We start from the raw sequence: 16,615 nt of genomic DNA, 5'->3' as shown, positions 1-16,615 counted from the left end.
AAATCTGATTTTAAAAAACGTAAAATTTTACAAAAACGTAATACTCTACATTCCGATTTGATAACGCTTGCTAATTGCAATAGTAAAAAGCAATTTTAAACGTTAATTTATATGGGCAACAAAAATTGCAAATTGATAATTTTCAAGCCGACATATTAGTGTGACGCCCATTAAGCCCACAAAAAAAAAACGACAGCCCAGGCCTACAAAGATTCTGAGCGAAAAAAAACTTTAAAAGTAATTGCACCTTTTACCACAAAAGCAAAGCGAAAAAGAGCAAAATGCCCATGTTCAGGCATTAAAAAATAAACATAGCCAACAGAAAGTTGAAAAAGAAACAAGGAACGCAAGTAAGCAAAAAAAAAAACAAATTATTTTTCGAAAAATATCAACTTTTGAATTTTTAAGGAAAAAAGATGCCTCAAAGCTCTTTGAGTTTCTAGATCAATCTAAGTAAACTGGATCATTAGGTAATTTTTTTATGCCGGTGGAAAATATGAAAATCAAATTCTACTTTCGAAACTATAAGTTGATCACGTTTTTTGTGAACTTTACACTTTTGCTTTAGATAGTGGAATTTGCCTTGCTCTTCACAAAAGAAACGAGCTGAACATTTAAAGAAAACGTAAGTCAAATGGCAAAACAAAATTTGACCCTGCACAAATTTTAAGACTTTTATTGAAAAAAATTCATCAGCACCTATTTAAGAATTTGAACTCATCGACTTTTAAAAATAAACTTTTTAAAAATTTTTTACATTATAGATTTCTTGAGTATTACCGATCCATTCTCCAGCGCATTATAATCAGAAAAGCCCATTCAACCAACTCAAACTAGGCAAAAAAATTACTTGTGAAAAAATGCTTAAATCAAAACTTTTTCAATCAGATGAAACAATTTTGGCCTTAATTATGAGATCAGGGTTAAATCCGTGCCTTTTTATGACTAAGATAAAAATGGAGAGACAAAACAAAAATTTTGGTCCGAAATCGAAACCGAAAAACAGCCGAATGTCAGGGATTAAAATGGATTCTGAAACAGAGGCGAAGCCTAGCCCCACGCCATTTGCGACCCAAAACAAACATAGCATGAAAAACTAGCAGTCAGAGAATTAGACGAAAGCTGTTAAGTAGAAAAAAACGATATCTACAAATGTTTTCAAACCTTTGTCTCGATTGTCATGAACAAAGAAATCTATGCCAAATTAACTAATTGAACGTTAAGTTAGCATCGAAACAAAATTAACGAAGTGATAAAAAAGCCGAAAACTCATAAGCAAAGCCGAAAAATTGGTTCGCTCTTCAAACGACGCAATGTGGAGCCACTTAGTCCACATGGTATGGACCAAAAGCCGCATCAAAAAATTATTCCGAATCAACAACACGAAAAAAGGAAGTTACACTACACCGAAGTAGGTATATTCACAACTAACATTAAAACCGATTGCGAACACAGTGGGTATTTAAAATGCAGATGAGAAGCTCAAATTGTGTCTGTTGGTTGCCAGAGAACAGATTTCAATTTATGATTCATTGATTCTGCTGGATGTGTGAATATTAAAAAAGTATGTTTCGATTTGATAACGTTTCCTATTCCCTAGCGTAATAATCGCATGAGTAAAAAATACAAGGAGATAAACCAACGAAACAGGAAATTTTAATTGAAAAATTTGACTAAAAAAATAATTTCCTAATTTAAAAACTTTCAACAAAAAAGGAGCAAAAACTGCCGTAAAAACCTAGTCACTCAATATCTCCATATATGGGTCTTAAGAAATGCCTTTCAAAATGTTAGCAAAACCTTAAAACTCTAAGGGAACAAACATTAACCACCGCTCTAAAAGAACAAGCGAACAACTGCAAACAGACAAACGATAGTCCTATAAGCGTAAAACTTCTAGTTTGAAAAAAAACAGGTCCCGGCTACAGTTGAGCTCCAAGCCTTTGTCGACTTAGGCATGGTGTTACCTTTACGCCAAGTGCGCTTAGTGTTAAATGATTCATTGATTCTGTTATAGAAGCTGATAATTTGACAAAAACTTTGTTTCGATTTGATAGCGATTGCTAATCGCAAGCAACTTAGTATGAGGCAACCCATCCAATAGAAAATAGACCACGAATTTTAGGCAAACAATAATGAGCCCTAGAATAAAGCCAAACCCAAGCTCGTAATTCAATAAGTCAAACAAATTGACACAGCAGTTATTTAAATTGAAATTAAGCTGTCATAAAACTGAATATCTATCTCAACATTACAGAAATAAGTCTCCAAGTAAGATATGAAACAGTTCTAGGATAAGAAATGTTTGTGTTAGATTAAATGTTAACAGGATATCACACTAGAACCTGATGAAGAAACAATTGCTTTACACAGGTGTTAAATGTGTTACAACAGACAATGAAAAAATCAAAAAGTATTAAGAAGGCTGACTGATAAAAACCAATCCTGCCACTTAAGAAGATATGCTTCTAAAAATAGGTAATTATTTGCTATTGCAATTTATTTTCCACTGCATTTATCTCCTTTTTCACGTGCGGTGGAGACTCCCGGGGCATCACTTGAAGTTGCTGAAGACCGTAAGTTTTCGAAATACAAGAAAAAATGCGAGGAATTAGGAACCATTTTCTTCTCATAAGCAGTCGAACCGCTCGGAGTAGGTCCGCTTTGGCTATCAAAACCCTCAAAGCAGTCGCTATTCTCGCTGACGCCAGATTTCCTTGTTCCCGGGACGCGCGTGTTGCTTTAGTGCGCCTGCTCCAAGGCCTCTCTGTTGGCTCATGAGAGGAAACTCCACCATAATCGTCAGTCGAGACATTTAATCTTGAGCAGTTTTTTTTCTCTCTCATTTTTCTTTTCCTTCCTTTTTCTTCTTTTCTTTTCTGGTGCTTCTTTCCCTCCCTGCTGATGCTATTTATTTCCATTTCTAATTAAAATTGGAATATTTAATTGTTCAATATTTGTTAATTTAGATATTTTTATTCCTATTTTTTACATCATTTAACATAGCCCATCGAAGATTGGGAAAGAGTAATGAACGCAAGTAAACATAAAAAAGTTGACTTTCTTGAAAAATCTCAACTTTCGAATTTCAAATAAAAAAATAGATGCCCTTTAAGAAGCTCTTTGAATTTCTGGAACAATTTCTGATGGGCACTATTTTGATAGCATGAACCCAATTGAGAAAACTGGATCAAAAGCTAAAGTTTTTATTCCATTGGGAAATCTCAAAAACGAATTCCACCTTCGAAACTAGAAATCGTTCACATTTTTTCGCGTCATGTGGTTCGTATTTGGAGAGTGCTATTTACGTCACTTTCAGCAGATGAATTTCAATTGAACTCAAAAAGTGCATTATACCTAAGTGCATCAATAATAATAATAATCATAATAATATGAATTAAGCGTACGCAAGGGGTTTTCCCCACAGTTTCAGTTCAGTTGGTTAGACATATTTCTGCAGTTGTTTCGGGTACAGTCGCACAGAATTTTCCAGCTACAGGGGTTGGAGTCATCGAATCTTTTCTCGAAATGCTCCCACATCCGTTGCAGCAACCGTCCTTTGAGTCCTATCGTGTTCATAAAGTCCACTTTATGAGGAACCAAATTAGCCAGCCTCTTTGCATGAAACCAAAAATTTTTTTCACAAACAAATTTTGCAGGGCGTGTACATTCAAATAAACGAGATCTTGTATTAGCTAGGTCATTTTTAGGCGGAAAACGGTCAGAAAAATTGTAGTCGTAGTGATTATTGAGGATTTTAGATAGTAGAAGTAAATTATTGAGCTGAATGTACATGGGTAAAGGCAGTATTCCTAGACGCTGAAGCGACGTTTTGTAATTAGGATCTGTTGCAATCCATTTGCATGCATTGCGTTGAACACCTAAGAATTTCATTTCTTCGACGTTCAATTGATAGCACGCTGAACCGTATAGCAAAACTAGAATTACCATGGATTTGAACAGATTAAGTTTGGTCTTGGTATTAAGAGGCAGTAGGTTGCGCTTAAGCATGCAGTGTTGAGGGCTTTTCCTCTTCTAAGTTTAATATGCGATGTCCAGCCTAGATTCGATTTTACAATTATTCCTAGGTCTTTTTCTTCTGAGACTTTAATTAAAATTGAGTCGCTACTTGTGGGACGTTTAACCGGTAGGTGAGTGCATTTTGACGCATTGAACGCAATCTGGTTTTGTTGAGTCCACGTGAAGATGTTATTTAGGTTATTCTGAAATTCTGCGTTAAGTGTACCAATTCGTAGGAACTTTGCGTCGTCTGCGTATAGAAAGCTGGTGGAATGATTACATACACTTGGTAGGTCGTTAATCATGACAAGAAAAAACAATGGCCCGAGGATTGATCTTTGAGGAACACCGCTTGTGATATAGAATGATTGGGACAGACAGTCTTTGATTTTGACACACTGTGTTCTATTTGTCAGGTAGTTATAAATTAGCTTTAATATTTTGCCTCTGATTCCCAACGAGTAGAGCTTATCAATCAGAATACCGTGATCTACTTTGTCAAAAGCTTTCTCGAAATCGGTATATATTACGTCTACTTCTTCATTTTTGTTTATAGCTGAATATATGGTATCAAGATAGAGCAGCATTTGGATGGTCCCTGACCTTTTCGCGCAAAATCCGAATTGGTTGTTGTGCAACAAGGGTTCTAGATGTTTGTATAGATCGATGAAAAGAACTTTTTCGAAGATTTTGCTGGCAATATTAAGTAGTCATATTGGTCTGTAGTTACTTATCGAGGCCTTGCTTCCTTTCTTTTTAAAAATTGGGCTGACAATAGTGTTTCCATTGATCAGGGTAACAAAGGTCTGGAGTGCTTTATATAAGATATGGTAGAGAGGGCGTTAAAGATTCATTACAACGCTTAAATTAAACAGGAGGTAGTAGATCGGGACCTCTCGACTTACTTAGATCTAGATCATTACACAGTTTGGCAATCAGATTCCTGTCTGGTTCTATATTATGAATTATTTGTTTAACTGATCGCTCTTGTTTTTCAAGACAGGATGGTTGAGAAGAGATTATAAATGCTGAGTTAAAAAACTTGGCGAATAGATTAGCTTGCTCTGGCAAGGTTTTCGCAACTGAATTATCAAGTTTCATGACGGAAGGTAGTTCTGAGTTACGGAACTTTCTATAGTATTTAAACAGGGATTTAGTATCACGCGAGTTAGACAGATGTTGTTCGTATTCGCTTCTGTTATTCTCTACGGCGGTTTGTACCTTTTCATTCATTGCAATCACCGAGGCACATTGCGAACCTTTTTGTTTGCGTAATGTTGACAGACGTTTCATTGAACTTGACGTCTCAGGAGTTATCCAGGGAGGAAGATTTTGTCTATGTTGAGTTCTACTCGGGATGAATTTTGGCAGAAAGCTATGAATCCGTTCGTAAAATAGTCAACTATTTTTGTAACATTTGACCAGCAGTAACATGAGAAGTTGTGGATTGAAAACGCATCGTTTAAACCGTTGAAGTCAGCTTTGCAATAGCTATAGAAACTGTTTTTACTAACTGTGGAGCTTTTCTCGAGTTCTTTTATGCGGATTATTGAGTTAATAGGTTAGTGATCAGATTTTGGTGCAGTAAATACGTCGAGTGGTAGGGTGTCGATTATTTCAACCTGGTTGCTAACAAGGACTAAGTCAAGTATATTAGCGTTCGTTGTTTTGAAATGAAGAGTTTGAGTTAAGCTTAATTTATCTATTTTGTCAAGTATACATTGATGGAGCGGTTCTGAGGTTTGAATGGACTAGTCAATTGAAGAACGATTAAAGTCTCCGTTTATTATACGATGATTTGCATTGCAGTTCGACAAGAAGTCCATTAGCTGACGAATATGGAAGGGCTCCAAATAACATTTGCTGTTAGGAGGGGGAAATAGCATGTGGTAATTAGTAATGTGTCTTCGGAAGATTCCCAGATTATAGCGGTGCAATAACCTTGAAATTGGTCAGGAAGAGAGATTTCATAGCATTTTATTGCAGACTTTGTTGCAATAAGGACCCCACCGTGGGCTGTTTTTTCATTTTGTTTGGTGTTTCTGTCAGAACGAAAGATTGAAGCCAGGGAGGAATAGTTCGGAGTCGATGATGTTAATTGTGAACCATGTTTCGCTTAAACAGATGATGTCAAAGTTGTTGGTGAAGACAAAGTTTGATAGAGATGTGCGCCTACTTGAGTTCACTAAGCTTCGGGTATTAAAAGTAAGAATCGAATAATCAGTAAATTGGTCAGTTTCGTAACTCAAAGAAAGTCATCATTCACTTAAACCTACTACTGCTCCATCTAGGAAGAGTCCTAAATTACGAATTTTTAATCGGCTAGGATCTGTGTTTTCTTCGATCAGACTTCTTTTTTTCAAGATTTTGCGTTCTTGTTCTTGCTCGGTCTTATTCAACGATTTGCTGCGGTACCATCGTATTGCTTCAGTCTGAAGGCACTCGCAAGTGCCTTGTACGCAGTCAATTTGTCGCGAAACTTGACTAAAAATGTTCTTGGTCTTATCGACTCAGGTCTGAATTTTCCCATACGTGTTGCTGATGTTATTGCTTCTTTTTGTATTTCGAGATGTTCCATGATTGAAATCATGGCTTTTTCTTCGTGTTGTATTATGTCTAGCTGCCTGAGCTTCTTTTCAGAGCTTACAGATTCGAACTCCGGTATACCGGAGATCCTCACCTCACATGTTTTATCATCTTCGGAGCTTTTTTGTTTCAACAGTGCTGAGATGTAGCTACCCTTGGAGGTTTCCCCTGCTGATCGCGTTTCTGACATTGCTGAACCTTTAACGTCATCGTACACTTCTGTTATTGAAGTTTTGATAGCATTAAGGTCGTTCTGAATGCTCTCTTTTTCGTTGAACTTAAGTATTAATTCTTTGAGTAGACAAACAATGTTGCCTTTTTTCGTTTTGCTTAGGAACTTGTTTAGATCATCGTCGTGAGCAGACAGGATTTGATCAAGTGAGGGATAGTAGTTCGCATCTACCGAACCAAGGCGCGTCCTGGTCTCATCCATTATATCGATATGGGTCTACTAGGTAATGATTGCTTGCTTTAAGACTTGTTTGCAATGAATCCCGAGAGGGAGACCTATTTGCCAAGCATTACAAACAGCGGAGCGGAAAAAGGAAGGGAGGGGTTTGACTTTAACAGTAGTAGTAGTAGTGTAGTAGTAGTAGGGCTTTTGTGCTCGTAGCACAAGGGGTTTCCCCCTTTCAGTTTTTCGTTCTATAGTGAAGTTTTGCTTCTACAGTCATTCATTGTGCAATCGCAAGCAATTCTCTATGTGCACTTGTTCATTTGTTCGTAGTCCTTCTCAAATTTTCTCCAAAATAACCACAATATTCGCTTCTTCAGTCTGCTTGTTTCTCTCACGTCAATTTTGATCACATTCGCTAGCCGACATGTTTGGTAAAAGAATTCGTCCTCCAAAAATTTCTTTTTCGGCCTCTCGAGCTGAAACATACAACCGCGCGAGGAACAGTGAATCCAGAAAAGGAGACCTATCTGTTAAAGTCGAAACGAGGGCTCTAACCTTATCCCGTGTAGGATCCGCACAGACAACCGGTCGCTCGATTGCACTCGTAAGTGTTGGGTCGTCGCTCGCTGACACTTACAGAATAGTCTTCGTGTAAGACCCGTTTCTTTAAGATGCTTCTTAGTCCACTCAAAGCTGACTCGTTGAGGTGGACGTAATCTCGCTCGGTGACGTGGTTCTCACAGTAAATCTGTTCAGATAGGCCTCGGAAAACCCAACGAGCGCCAACTGCTTGTTTTTCTATCTTTCGATTTACTGCGAAGTGTCGGATGAGATCGTGGTCCTGAATCGATTCGCGTTCGGCTTCAGGGGGATATCGAGCGGGAATGCCAAGTACAAAGACACATTCGCAGACGTGGAGCAGATGGTTTGCTAGGCTGACTATACGATCAGTTACTTCCTCTACGCTTGCCGTAGACGGTAGATAGCCGTTTCCGCCCGCGAATTTACAATTTTGTCGTATTGACCTTTTCCTGGCACAAACCTGTACAGCTCGTGAATTTGAGCTCCGGGTAACGAGAGGATGTTGATGTTGCTAAATTCTAAACGTCTGGCTTGTGAGTCTGCAATCAATATGCTTCGGATAGGGCTATCCTTGAAGATATGGAATCGCATTAATACTATAGGGACCACCACGGCTGTTCCGTATCAATCAGTTATCTATTTAATAAGTTTATCACAAAAATTAGGCTAAGACTTTTAAGACTTTTTCCTGAAACAAAAAATCAGCAAGACCTATACAAGAGTCTTCACTACGTTCATTACTCTAAAACAATTACAGAAGTAACTGAAATATGCACCTGGTCACGAAGAGTGCTTTTTCTTTCCCTAATAGTTGAGAAACTTTCTTTTCAAGCTTAGCAACCGTCGGGTCTTCCGAGAAAACGTCATCTCCAACGTCTGCATTAGCCATTGCCTGTCGCATTTCGGCTGTTGGGGTTGTAACAGTATCGCTCCTTTGAGAGGCATCTTTTAATATCTTAAAAACCTCTTCGGTTTAACATTTTTTACTATCAGAAATTCCTGTTTTCAACGTTTCTTAAATACAGATTTTTAGTTTACAGAACTAAACAATTTATAAAATGATACCAATGACATATTAAATAAGAAAAAACACTTTAATTACCATAAACATTTCATTGCTTACTATTATAAGATATATTTTGATAATGTTAATAGATATAGTTACAATAACAACTAAACTTTAAATTAAGTATCCACTTAAGTAATAGCCTATTATTTGCAATAGTTATTTAATCTTCGTAAATATTGATTTGATGATAATTGTAAAAGGTGCCTCAAATCAATGTCGAATTTTTTCACTTCAGTCATTTTGATAACTTGTTGCGAATAAGGCCTGTTGTATAATTCTTTAACGCTCCAAGATAATGTTTTCGGAGATTTAATCAAAACAGAAGACCAATAGAAGATTGGAGCATATCGCATAGTATGAACTTCAAATAAACGGCCAGCAGTTTTATCAAAATTTTTGATAAGGGCAACTGTGAATCATATCTGTGTTTGATATAAGCTAACAATGTGATACTAATCGGGTTTCAGCTCTTTAGAGAATTGTGCTCTGGAAATCAATAGTTTTTCTTTAAAAAAGGGTCAATTAAAATGGGCCCTTCCATCATGCGACGGTACGTTCACAGGTTGGAAAGGGGCCGTACCAACGCTATATAAATACATCGGCAAAATTTTATGATTAAATCAAGTCGATTTTAATGCATCCAGAGAATTGTCAATTAAAATCTACCCTCCTCGATTATAGCACAGATAGAGTTGTCTATGTTGGATACATTTTTAAGATTTTTGCACCCCCTAAGGCAGAGGAGAACTTATTTTTGTTCTTATAAACTTATTTTTTGTTCTGGAAATCAATAGTAGTCTCAGAAAAACTGTTTCATCCCGAATGGTCCTCTTGATCCACAAGTAGGAACCAGAGTTACTTAGCACTTGAAAGAAAAACTAGTCCGAACTAACTTGTTTTTTTCTCTTACGCAATTTTGATTTGTCTTTTATTTCTGCTACTTGAGCGCATCGTTTCTAAAACTTCTAGCAATTCTACGATAGTCGAAGGCAACCGAATTCATCTTCAGAACTCGTCTCATCAGAAATAGCCCAGTAGGACACAAGCACTGAGTTTACACAGAGGCGAAGTTGCACTTCGCAAACACAAGCCAAAATATCACCGATAACGTTACTGGGGAAAACATGAGTCTATATAATTGCTAAATGATGCAGGCCAATTATGAGGCATAAGCAGTACCAGTCAAATTGAAAGAAAAAAAAACAACTAACATGCCTCAATTTAGAGCGGACGGATTTCAACTAGTATACGAAAAAGTTCATTGAAAATGTAACATTCGCCCGGAAGATACATATCGACGGATAACAAAACTAAGTCTTAAGACGACTGGCTAGCGTCTAAACAGAGCTTTGCATGTTTTTCACCGTCTCTACCAAGCCAGTACTTTTCGGTGGTCTTTCTTACATCAGGCTGACAAAAACGCTACTGTTCTCCGGCTTCGACCAGAACGCTCAAATTAACTGAATTACATGCGAAATTAGTGAGCTCATGGCTGGGTCTCTGTATCCCCAGACCACGAGGTCACTCCTAAAAACAGGGCTACTACTTATCATATTACTATTGTTTTTGTTCAGTAGATAAAAATCATCATCTCCATCGAAGATGGATCAACCCTTTCCCCCAACTCCTAGCTTCTCATCCTTATCAAAACGAATCCAGTTGTTAATTAAATTCAATTCAGGACATGACAAGAAGCTAAAAGTTTATATAAAAGGCTAAAAGTTCCAGTCCCGAAACCCTTCCGGATTCTTGAATCCAGTGAATCAAGCTCCTTAACCTCAGGTTCACGCTAACTCGGAGGGCTGGCTTTTACCCTTCACCGTTGTTCGCAACGGCCTTGCAACTATTGTAACAGCACAATAGTTGCAACTCGGAACGTCCTCTGCTGTTCGGTAGTTCGTTGTTGTTTTTTAGTCTCGATTTTCGTACTGTTCGTAATCGCAGATAAAGTTGTTCTGTTTCTTTCTGCTATTTTAGCCAAAATGGCCGTTTTAACATTTCTCAGAAATGTTACGTCATTACTTCGAAAATTTAAAATTTAGAATTCCATAATCTTCTAGCCTTCACCGTTTGGCCAATCGTTCAAATAACGTCCTTATCCGTTCTAAATCGCCAATCCGGAAGGTTCACTGCTAAAATCCTGAATTCTGCAGAGAGTGCATTTTGGCCATTCTGGTCGAATGTCACATACTCCCCGGACAGTCCGGTCAATGTCCTCATTGAATCGCGCAATGTTCTAAATGGTTACAGTGTCATCGAACAGAATTTACAAAATGCACGAAATTACTTTTACCTACGTCACATCGACTCACTGCAGAATATAAATGGCATCATACTACATCACTATAGCCTTCAAATTCTTTCATTAATCTGCACATTGAGGATATGACTTAAGATAAAACATATTTTCTGACTTCCAGTGTCAATATCCCGATTGAAACTTTTTCTCCTAGATTTAAAAGGTGTTGGCTTGCAGGACAGTCCTGCCAACCAACAAGCTAAAATTATCCTACTATGCTCCTTCCCTTCGGAAATCTTGCTTGTTTATTGTCCTGAATATTAAAACCAAGAGACCTCGTGGTTAGAAAGAACAATGCAACAACCTCCCTCCTCAAGAAGTTACTCAAGTTTTTCATGTCACCACAAAGTTATCAGTCTTCCTAAGTGATTAAAAACAATCATGCAGGCTGGAATATTTAAATATACTCTTCCCTCAAGCCTTTCTAAATAAATAATAAGTGAGTGTCTCTAAAGCCACTTCAACTAAAACCAAAATGCAAATTTATAAATGCAACAATTTCCAAACTCAACTAAATGTTTCAGTTTTCAATTACAACTTGGTTGCTTGGTTTCTCACTTGAGTTTTTCACACACATAAAACAATTCTGAGTTTTAACGTTTCTTCATCATCCCTTTGTTCTCTTCTTTTTTCGTCGTTTAGAAGTTCTAAAACTTCTAAATTCTTCTAATTTTCCTTCTTTTTGCCTCTTGTTTTCTCGACCATTCATCAATGCTCCATTTCCTCCTCCTGTGACGCTGACTCTGCACTCTCGGTCTCCGTGTCTTGTAGCACGTCATTGACTATCCTGACGCTGTTGGAAGCCGTCCTCCAACACTTCTGCTCTTCCACCCTCTGTTTACAGCAAGGTAGGGGATCCACGTTTGATTCTCTGTTTCTACAGAAGCTGTTGTGGAGACACAACGTCACGTTTCTCTCCAAATCTTCTTTCAGCATCTCTGCCTTCTCATTTCCACTACGCTCGCTCGTCCTGGAAATTCTTTTCACAGCGGTGGTCACTGCATTCCGATGGGTCACGAAAGCTCGCTTGAAAGCTCCTGCCCCAATGTCCAGCTGATATTCACTGTAAACTCTGCCATGTTTCGACATATGCTTTTTCGCATACTCGTACAACCATGCAGTCATGTTAGCTCTGAACCATGGCATCAATCGTTTTCTTGCCCATATCTTCTTCACTTCCATCGGAATGTTTAGAACTTTGCACATTGTCTCAAAAAGATCTAAATCTTTTAGACAATCTAATTTCTGCAGTTGTTCTCTCGTCGGTGCCTCCTGTCTATTATTTTCTCTCACATGAGCTTCCAGCCATCGTATCGCCATCATAACTCCCACTATCACTATTGTTATAGGCTGTGATGAATCTGGTAAACCCATGGAGAGCAGCTCTCCAGAGTCCCAGATCAACACCAGATTACTACGCTTGGGATACCACCAGGTCTGCAGCAAGCAGTGGCAAGGAAACTCGTCATGTGTCAACATGATGCTCCTCCAATTCCGTTTTCCCGAAGCTTCCAGCAATGGCTCCACTTCCATCATCACTCGGTGGATCTCATCATTCTCATCTACTGCATTGTAATCTGTGACAGTTGATCCTCTCTGTTTCTGTTTTTCAAAGTCACTGAAGTTCCCGCTCACATATCCCATGAACTTCTTTCCTAGTATTGACTCCAACTCCTCTTTGGTTCTCTCTGGAACTGCTGAGAACATCTTACATAGTAACTCGTAAGACTTTTCAGACATTCTCGCCAATCTCACGCACTTTGGCACTGAGAAAGCTTGATCCACGATCGTTCTTGTACTCTTCACGTCCACAGCCACGAAATGTACAGGGTATCTGCTCTTGCACATTGGAGCCAACGTTGAACCCACCAAATATCGTGCTCCTGATGGTCTACAATAAGTTTCGCTGTGTCTGATGTTCATCTCCGTTTCGATTGCTTCCCTCCATTTTCCTATATACTTCTGCTCAGTCTGCAGAACTCCTGGGAATACTTCTACGCTGATGGCTGTGACCATCTCATGTTTCTGTTCTAGATTCAATAGTGACTCTAAAGAACCAAACATGCTGTAGAATCCTAGTGCTGTCACCAGATTCACATCGGTTCCTCCATGGAAATCTGCTATCAGTTCCGTTTCCGTTCTTGCTTTCATCACTACATTTCCAAACAATACTGTCAACTGCTTGTGTTGTTTCTCCAGGGTTTTCACACAGTCTAGACTTCCACAAACGTGACCCTCTAGTCCACAGACTTCCGCCAGACAGCTACCAGGTTTGACCCAGTCTTCTGGTCCCCAGCCAGGCAACTCCACTCTATCTTCTCCGTTGCTCTTAGAGGCTGTTATCATCACATTATATATGATGTTGAGGTCACGCAGGTTACAGTCCGCATTCAGTTCCCTCTGTATGTCCTGTGTCGCCCGTAATATTGAGTCAGCGTTGGGACTAGGACACCACGATGGTTTCATCAATTCCCACACTGCCATCAAGCTCGTTCTCAGTAATTCATCTGAGAATCCCAACCCAAATTCCACTCTCTTGTCGGATTTTGGTACTGAAGGTGCAGTCACCTCTTCTTCCAAGACCAGTCCCAATTTGGCCTGTGAATTGTTGACGCTTTTAATCGTTACAATCCTGGACGTCCAGAATCTTAGTAACACCGCCTGCTCATAATCAAAGAAGCAATCGCGTATGTCTTCACTCAGGAAAGGATTGTACGCTATCCCTATGATCCCGGATACATAGCTATATGACTTCTTCTTGATCGGTCCACAGTATTCACTGGATTTCGGCAATGCTCCCATAGATTCTTTAGTGAGCCTCAACTCCTTGTTTGAGAATCTCCTGACCTCGTCTATCTTTTTCATGGGTTCCAATTCTTCAGGTTCTTTCATGTTCACCCTCATCGGTTTACTTTGCTGCATATCCAGCATTGCTAGTAAGAACATGGCTTTCGTTCGCTCATCGCCTTCCTTCAACATTTTAACACAAGTGCTTAATGCAGGTACTGAGATCTGCTCTATCAGGAATCGAATGAAACAGAGAGCGTCTCTCCGCTTTGCAAACGCTACTGCTGCTCCCTCCTGGACTATCAGATCCCTCAGATTCGTCATAAGGAAAACTTTTTCCTCCTTTGATCTCTTCCTTTCTTCCGAATCATATTCTTCGCGAGTCAGTCCCATCATGCACCAGGCGAGCCTGAGTTGTAATTCTGTCCCTACGTAAGGTACTGCCACGAGAGCATGTATTCTTGGCGTAGTCCTCATTTCCTCTTCGAAATACCTCAATACTACTGCTTTCCATGGAAGGCTCACCAACTGCTCGATCGTCTCCGCCTGTATGTCAGACGACGCCAAAGTTCCGTACGCCTTCTGCTTGAGGGTGGTGCCTTGCAACATTGTTTCCAGATAACCCTCCATGGCTTTTTCCTCTTCCAGGGCCACTACATACCCTCTAGCCGAGTTTCGGTATTCCAACATCTCCATGTATCCACCGGTGGGTTCATCTATCGACACTGTCTCAGACACTGTCAGTCTGTTGTATTCCACTGGTGTTAGTTGTCCTGCAACACTTCCCTTTCCATGATTCATGGGAGATGGCTTGAAGTCCCTCATTTTACTCTCTCCACATTGACTGAGTATTTCCATTTCTAAAGTCGCTCCAGTCAGAGTGCGGTCACTCCTTTTGGATTTATAACCGGTTGACTTTATCCCCGCCATGAGAATGGGTGGCACCATCGCTATATCAGTTAATATTCTATCTGTGCCAGACAATTGATAATCACCTTGCCCCAAATCCATGACTTCCTCGACTCGTTTTCTTTTCGCTGAGTTACCAGCTTTCATCGATATTTCCGAATCCACTTTCGTCTTTCCAATCCTCCTCGGCATCACTCTGCCGCCTAACTTCATTTTCATCGCATTGATTTTATCAATCACCATTTTCGATCGCATCGTTCCTCTCCTGGTCCTTGACAGGTATTCCACCTCTCCTTCATTGTCCTGCGGTGTCATCTTGATGGGAGAATTCGCTTCACTCTCATCAGTGGCTGAGTCGATCAATAACTCACTCAGTCTCCCTTCACACTCATCAAGCTTGTCAAGTACTTCTCTCATCAAGGGTTGATTGAGACCTGTTTTGAGAATGGACTGGGTCCCATAGCTCTGAATCACAGTCCAGACTTCTTCCATGAACGCCACTCTGTCCAGCTTACATCCCGTCCTACTCTCGTGGTCTCGGTGATGTACTTCCCATTCTTCTTCGGGTAGCGTTCCCAAGAAAGGTACTCTGGCTGAGGCCTCTATTCTTCTCCTCCGAGGTGATTCCATGAGGATTCTCTGATCGTTATTTCTTGTATTGCCAGGAGAGCTGCTCTCCGGCAAATTCCGTTTCATTTCCTCAAAGGCTGACGGAGGTTCCAGTGTCGAGATGCCTTCATCCGCTGGCTCAGTCGTTTCCAACGTGTCTGCATTATTCTCAAGATCACTGAAGATATTGAAATCCAGGCTGGATGTTCCTCCTGTCGATGCCCTGTCGTCTTCTCCACCAGCTTGATCTTGTTGCATGGGTTCTTTCGTCTGACGGTTTCCACCCTGTCCGTCATCTCCTTCTGACTTGTCCCCATTCGAGTTCGATGGTCCTTGTTTGTCATCATCAGCTTCTTCCTGGAATCTCGGTATGAGCAATGTACCGGCTGATTTATCTTCCTCTTCTCCATGGACCACTTTGGTTTCTTCGCAGCCGAAGGGTGCTAGGAAAATTCTCGTCTGCAATATTCCCGCAACTTTCATCTCTTTTCTCACACTGGTCAGGATTACTGAGGCTTCAGGCAATTCAGTCCTGCCTCTCATCCTCATTGGAGCTAAGCCTAGTCCCCTCCATTCCTCATCAAATCCTTCAGGCTTGGGAGTAGCGGCGTTGCTTATTCGCCTTCTCGTCGCTTGATCCGTGTACGCAAATCGTGTGTACTGTAACGCGGCGGCATTTCTCCCCACGAAGTATGGATCCATCGTCGCCGAGAAATTCCCTACTCTCCTTTCATTGGTTTCGAATGCTCTCAACCTAGGAGTTTGTACTACGGAGACTGCTCCGAGCAACATCCTTCTTATCAGAGGGAATTCAGGGATTGCTTCGGGTAGCTTCTTGTAATCGCCCCAATCCTTCGTCTCTTCTCTCACCTTGTGATACGCTGCTGTGAGACGAGGCACTCTGGTCAATTCACCATTCGTTCTGTCATAGGGCCTCAGATTCCAAAGCTTTGGAAACACCTCGATGTGCCCTCTTTCTACTTCTCCCATGCGGTCACAGAAGTGATCGTCAAAATTGATGACTGTCATCTCTGGCTCCGATATTTTCGCAAATAACAGATCTTCACTCATGAGCTCTCGCAATGCGTGCTGCTCACACCAGTTCAGTGTACTACCGTCCACTGCCGATATGAGGTTCAGGTGCAACACCGACCTCCTATATGCTTCCACTTTAACGTCAGGGAACGCAAAGGTGACTGCTGGTCCATAGATCACTGTCACGAACTCCGTGACTCCTCTGATCAGTGCCAAGGGATCGATTCTCATAGCTAAGCTCAAATCTGTTAACAGCGGCATGCCTCCAACATGTCGTCTAACATCTTCCTCTCTTTCAATTGTCTCGTCTTCTCCGGTTCCA

The 16,615-nt window shown here is 40.2% G+C and overlaps 1 protein-coding gene across 5 annotated transcripts in view; it reads right to left on the bottom strand.

The window, feature by feature from the left end:
- The window catches only part of LOC134847557 (uncharacterized), a 110,138-nt gene that overhangs the window by 5,230 nt on the left and 88,293 nt on the right, over nt 1–16,615 (bottom strand). For 2 of the 5 annotated variants that reach the window (XM_063864631.1, XM_063864632.1), the window contains exons 1-2: nt 8,859–10,649; nt 8,362–8,517 (exon numbers count right to left, since the gene is read on the bottom strand). In XM_063864631.1, the coding sequence (XP_063720701.1) occupies nt 8,362–8,517; nt 8,859–9,007 (305 nt within the window). In that variant the 5' untranslated portion in view covers nt 9,008–10,649. Of the gene's footprint in view, nt 1–8,361; nt 8,543–8,858; nt 10,650–16,615 lie in introns of those variants that run through there. The other 3 variants (XM_063864635.1, XM_063864634.1, XM_063864633.1) reach the window with 2 other exon arrangements.

The sequence above is a fragment of the Symsagittifera roscoffensis genome, chromosome 6, assembly GCF_963678635.1.
Source record: "Symsagittifera roscoffensis chromosome 6, txSymRosc1.1, whole genome shotgun sequence".
Taxonomy (NCBI): domain Eukaryota; kingdom Metazoa; phylum Xenacoelomorpha; order Acoela; family Convolutidae; genus Symsagittifera; species Symsagittifera roscoffensis.
The sequence above is the reverse complement of the archived record's forward strand: the minus strand, read 5'-3'. Positions and strand labels throughout refer to the sequence as shown.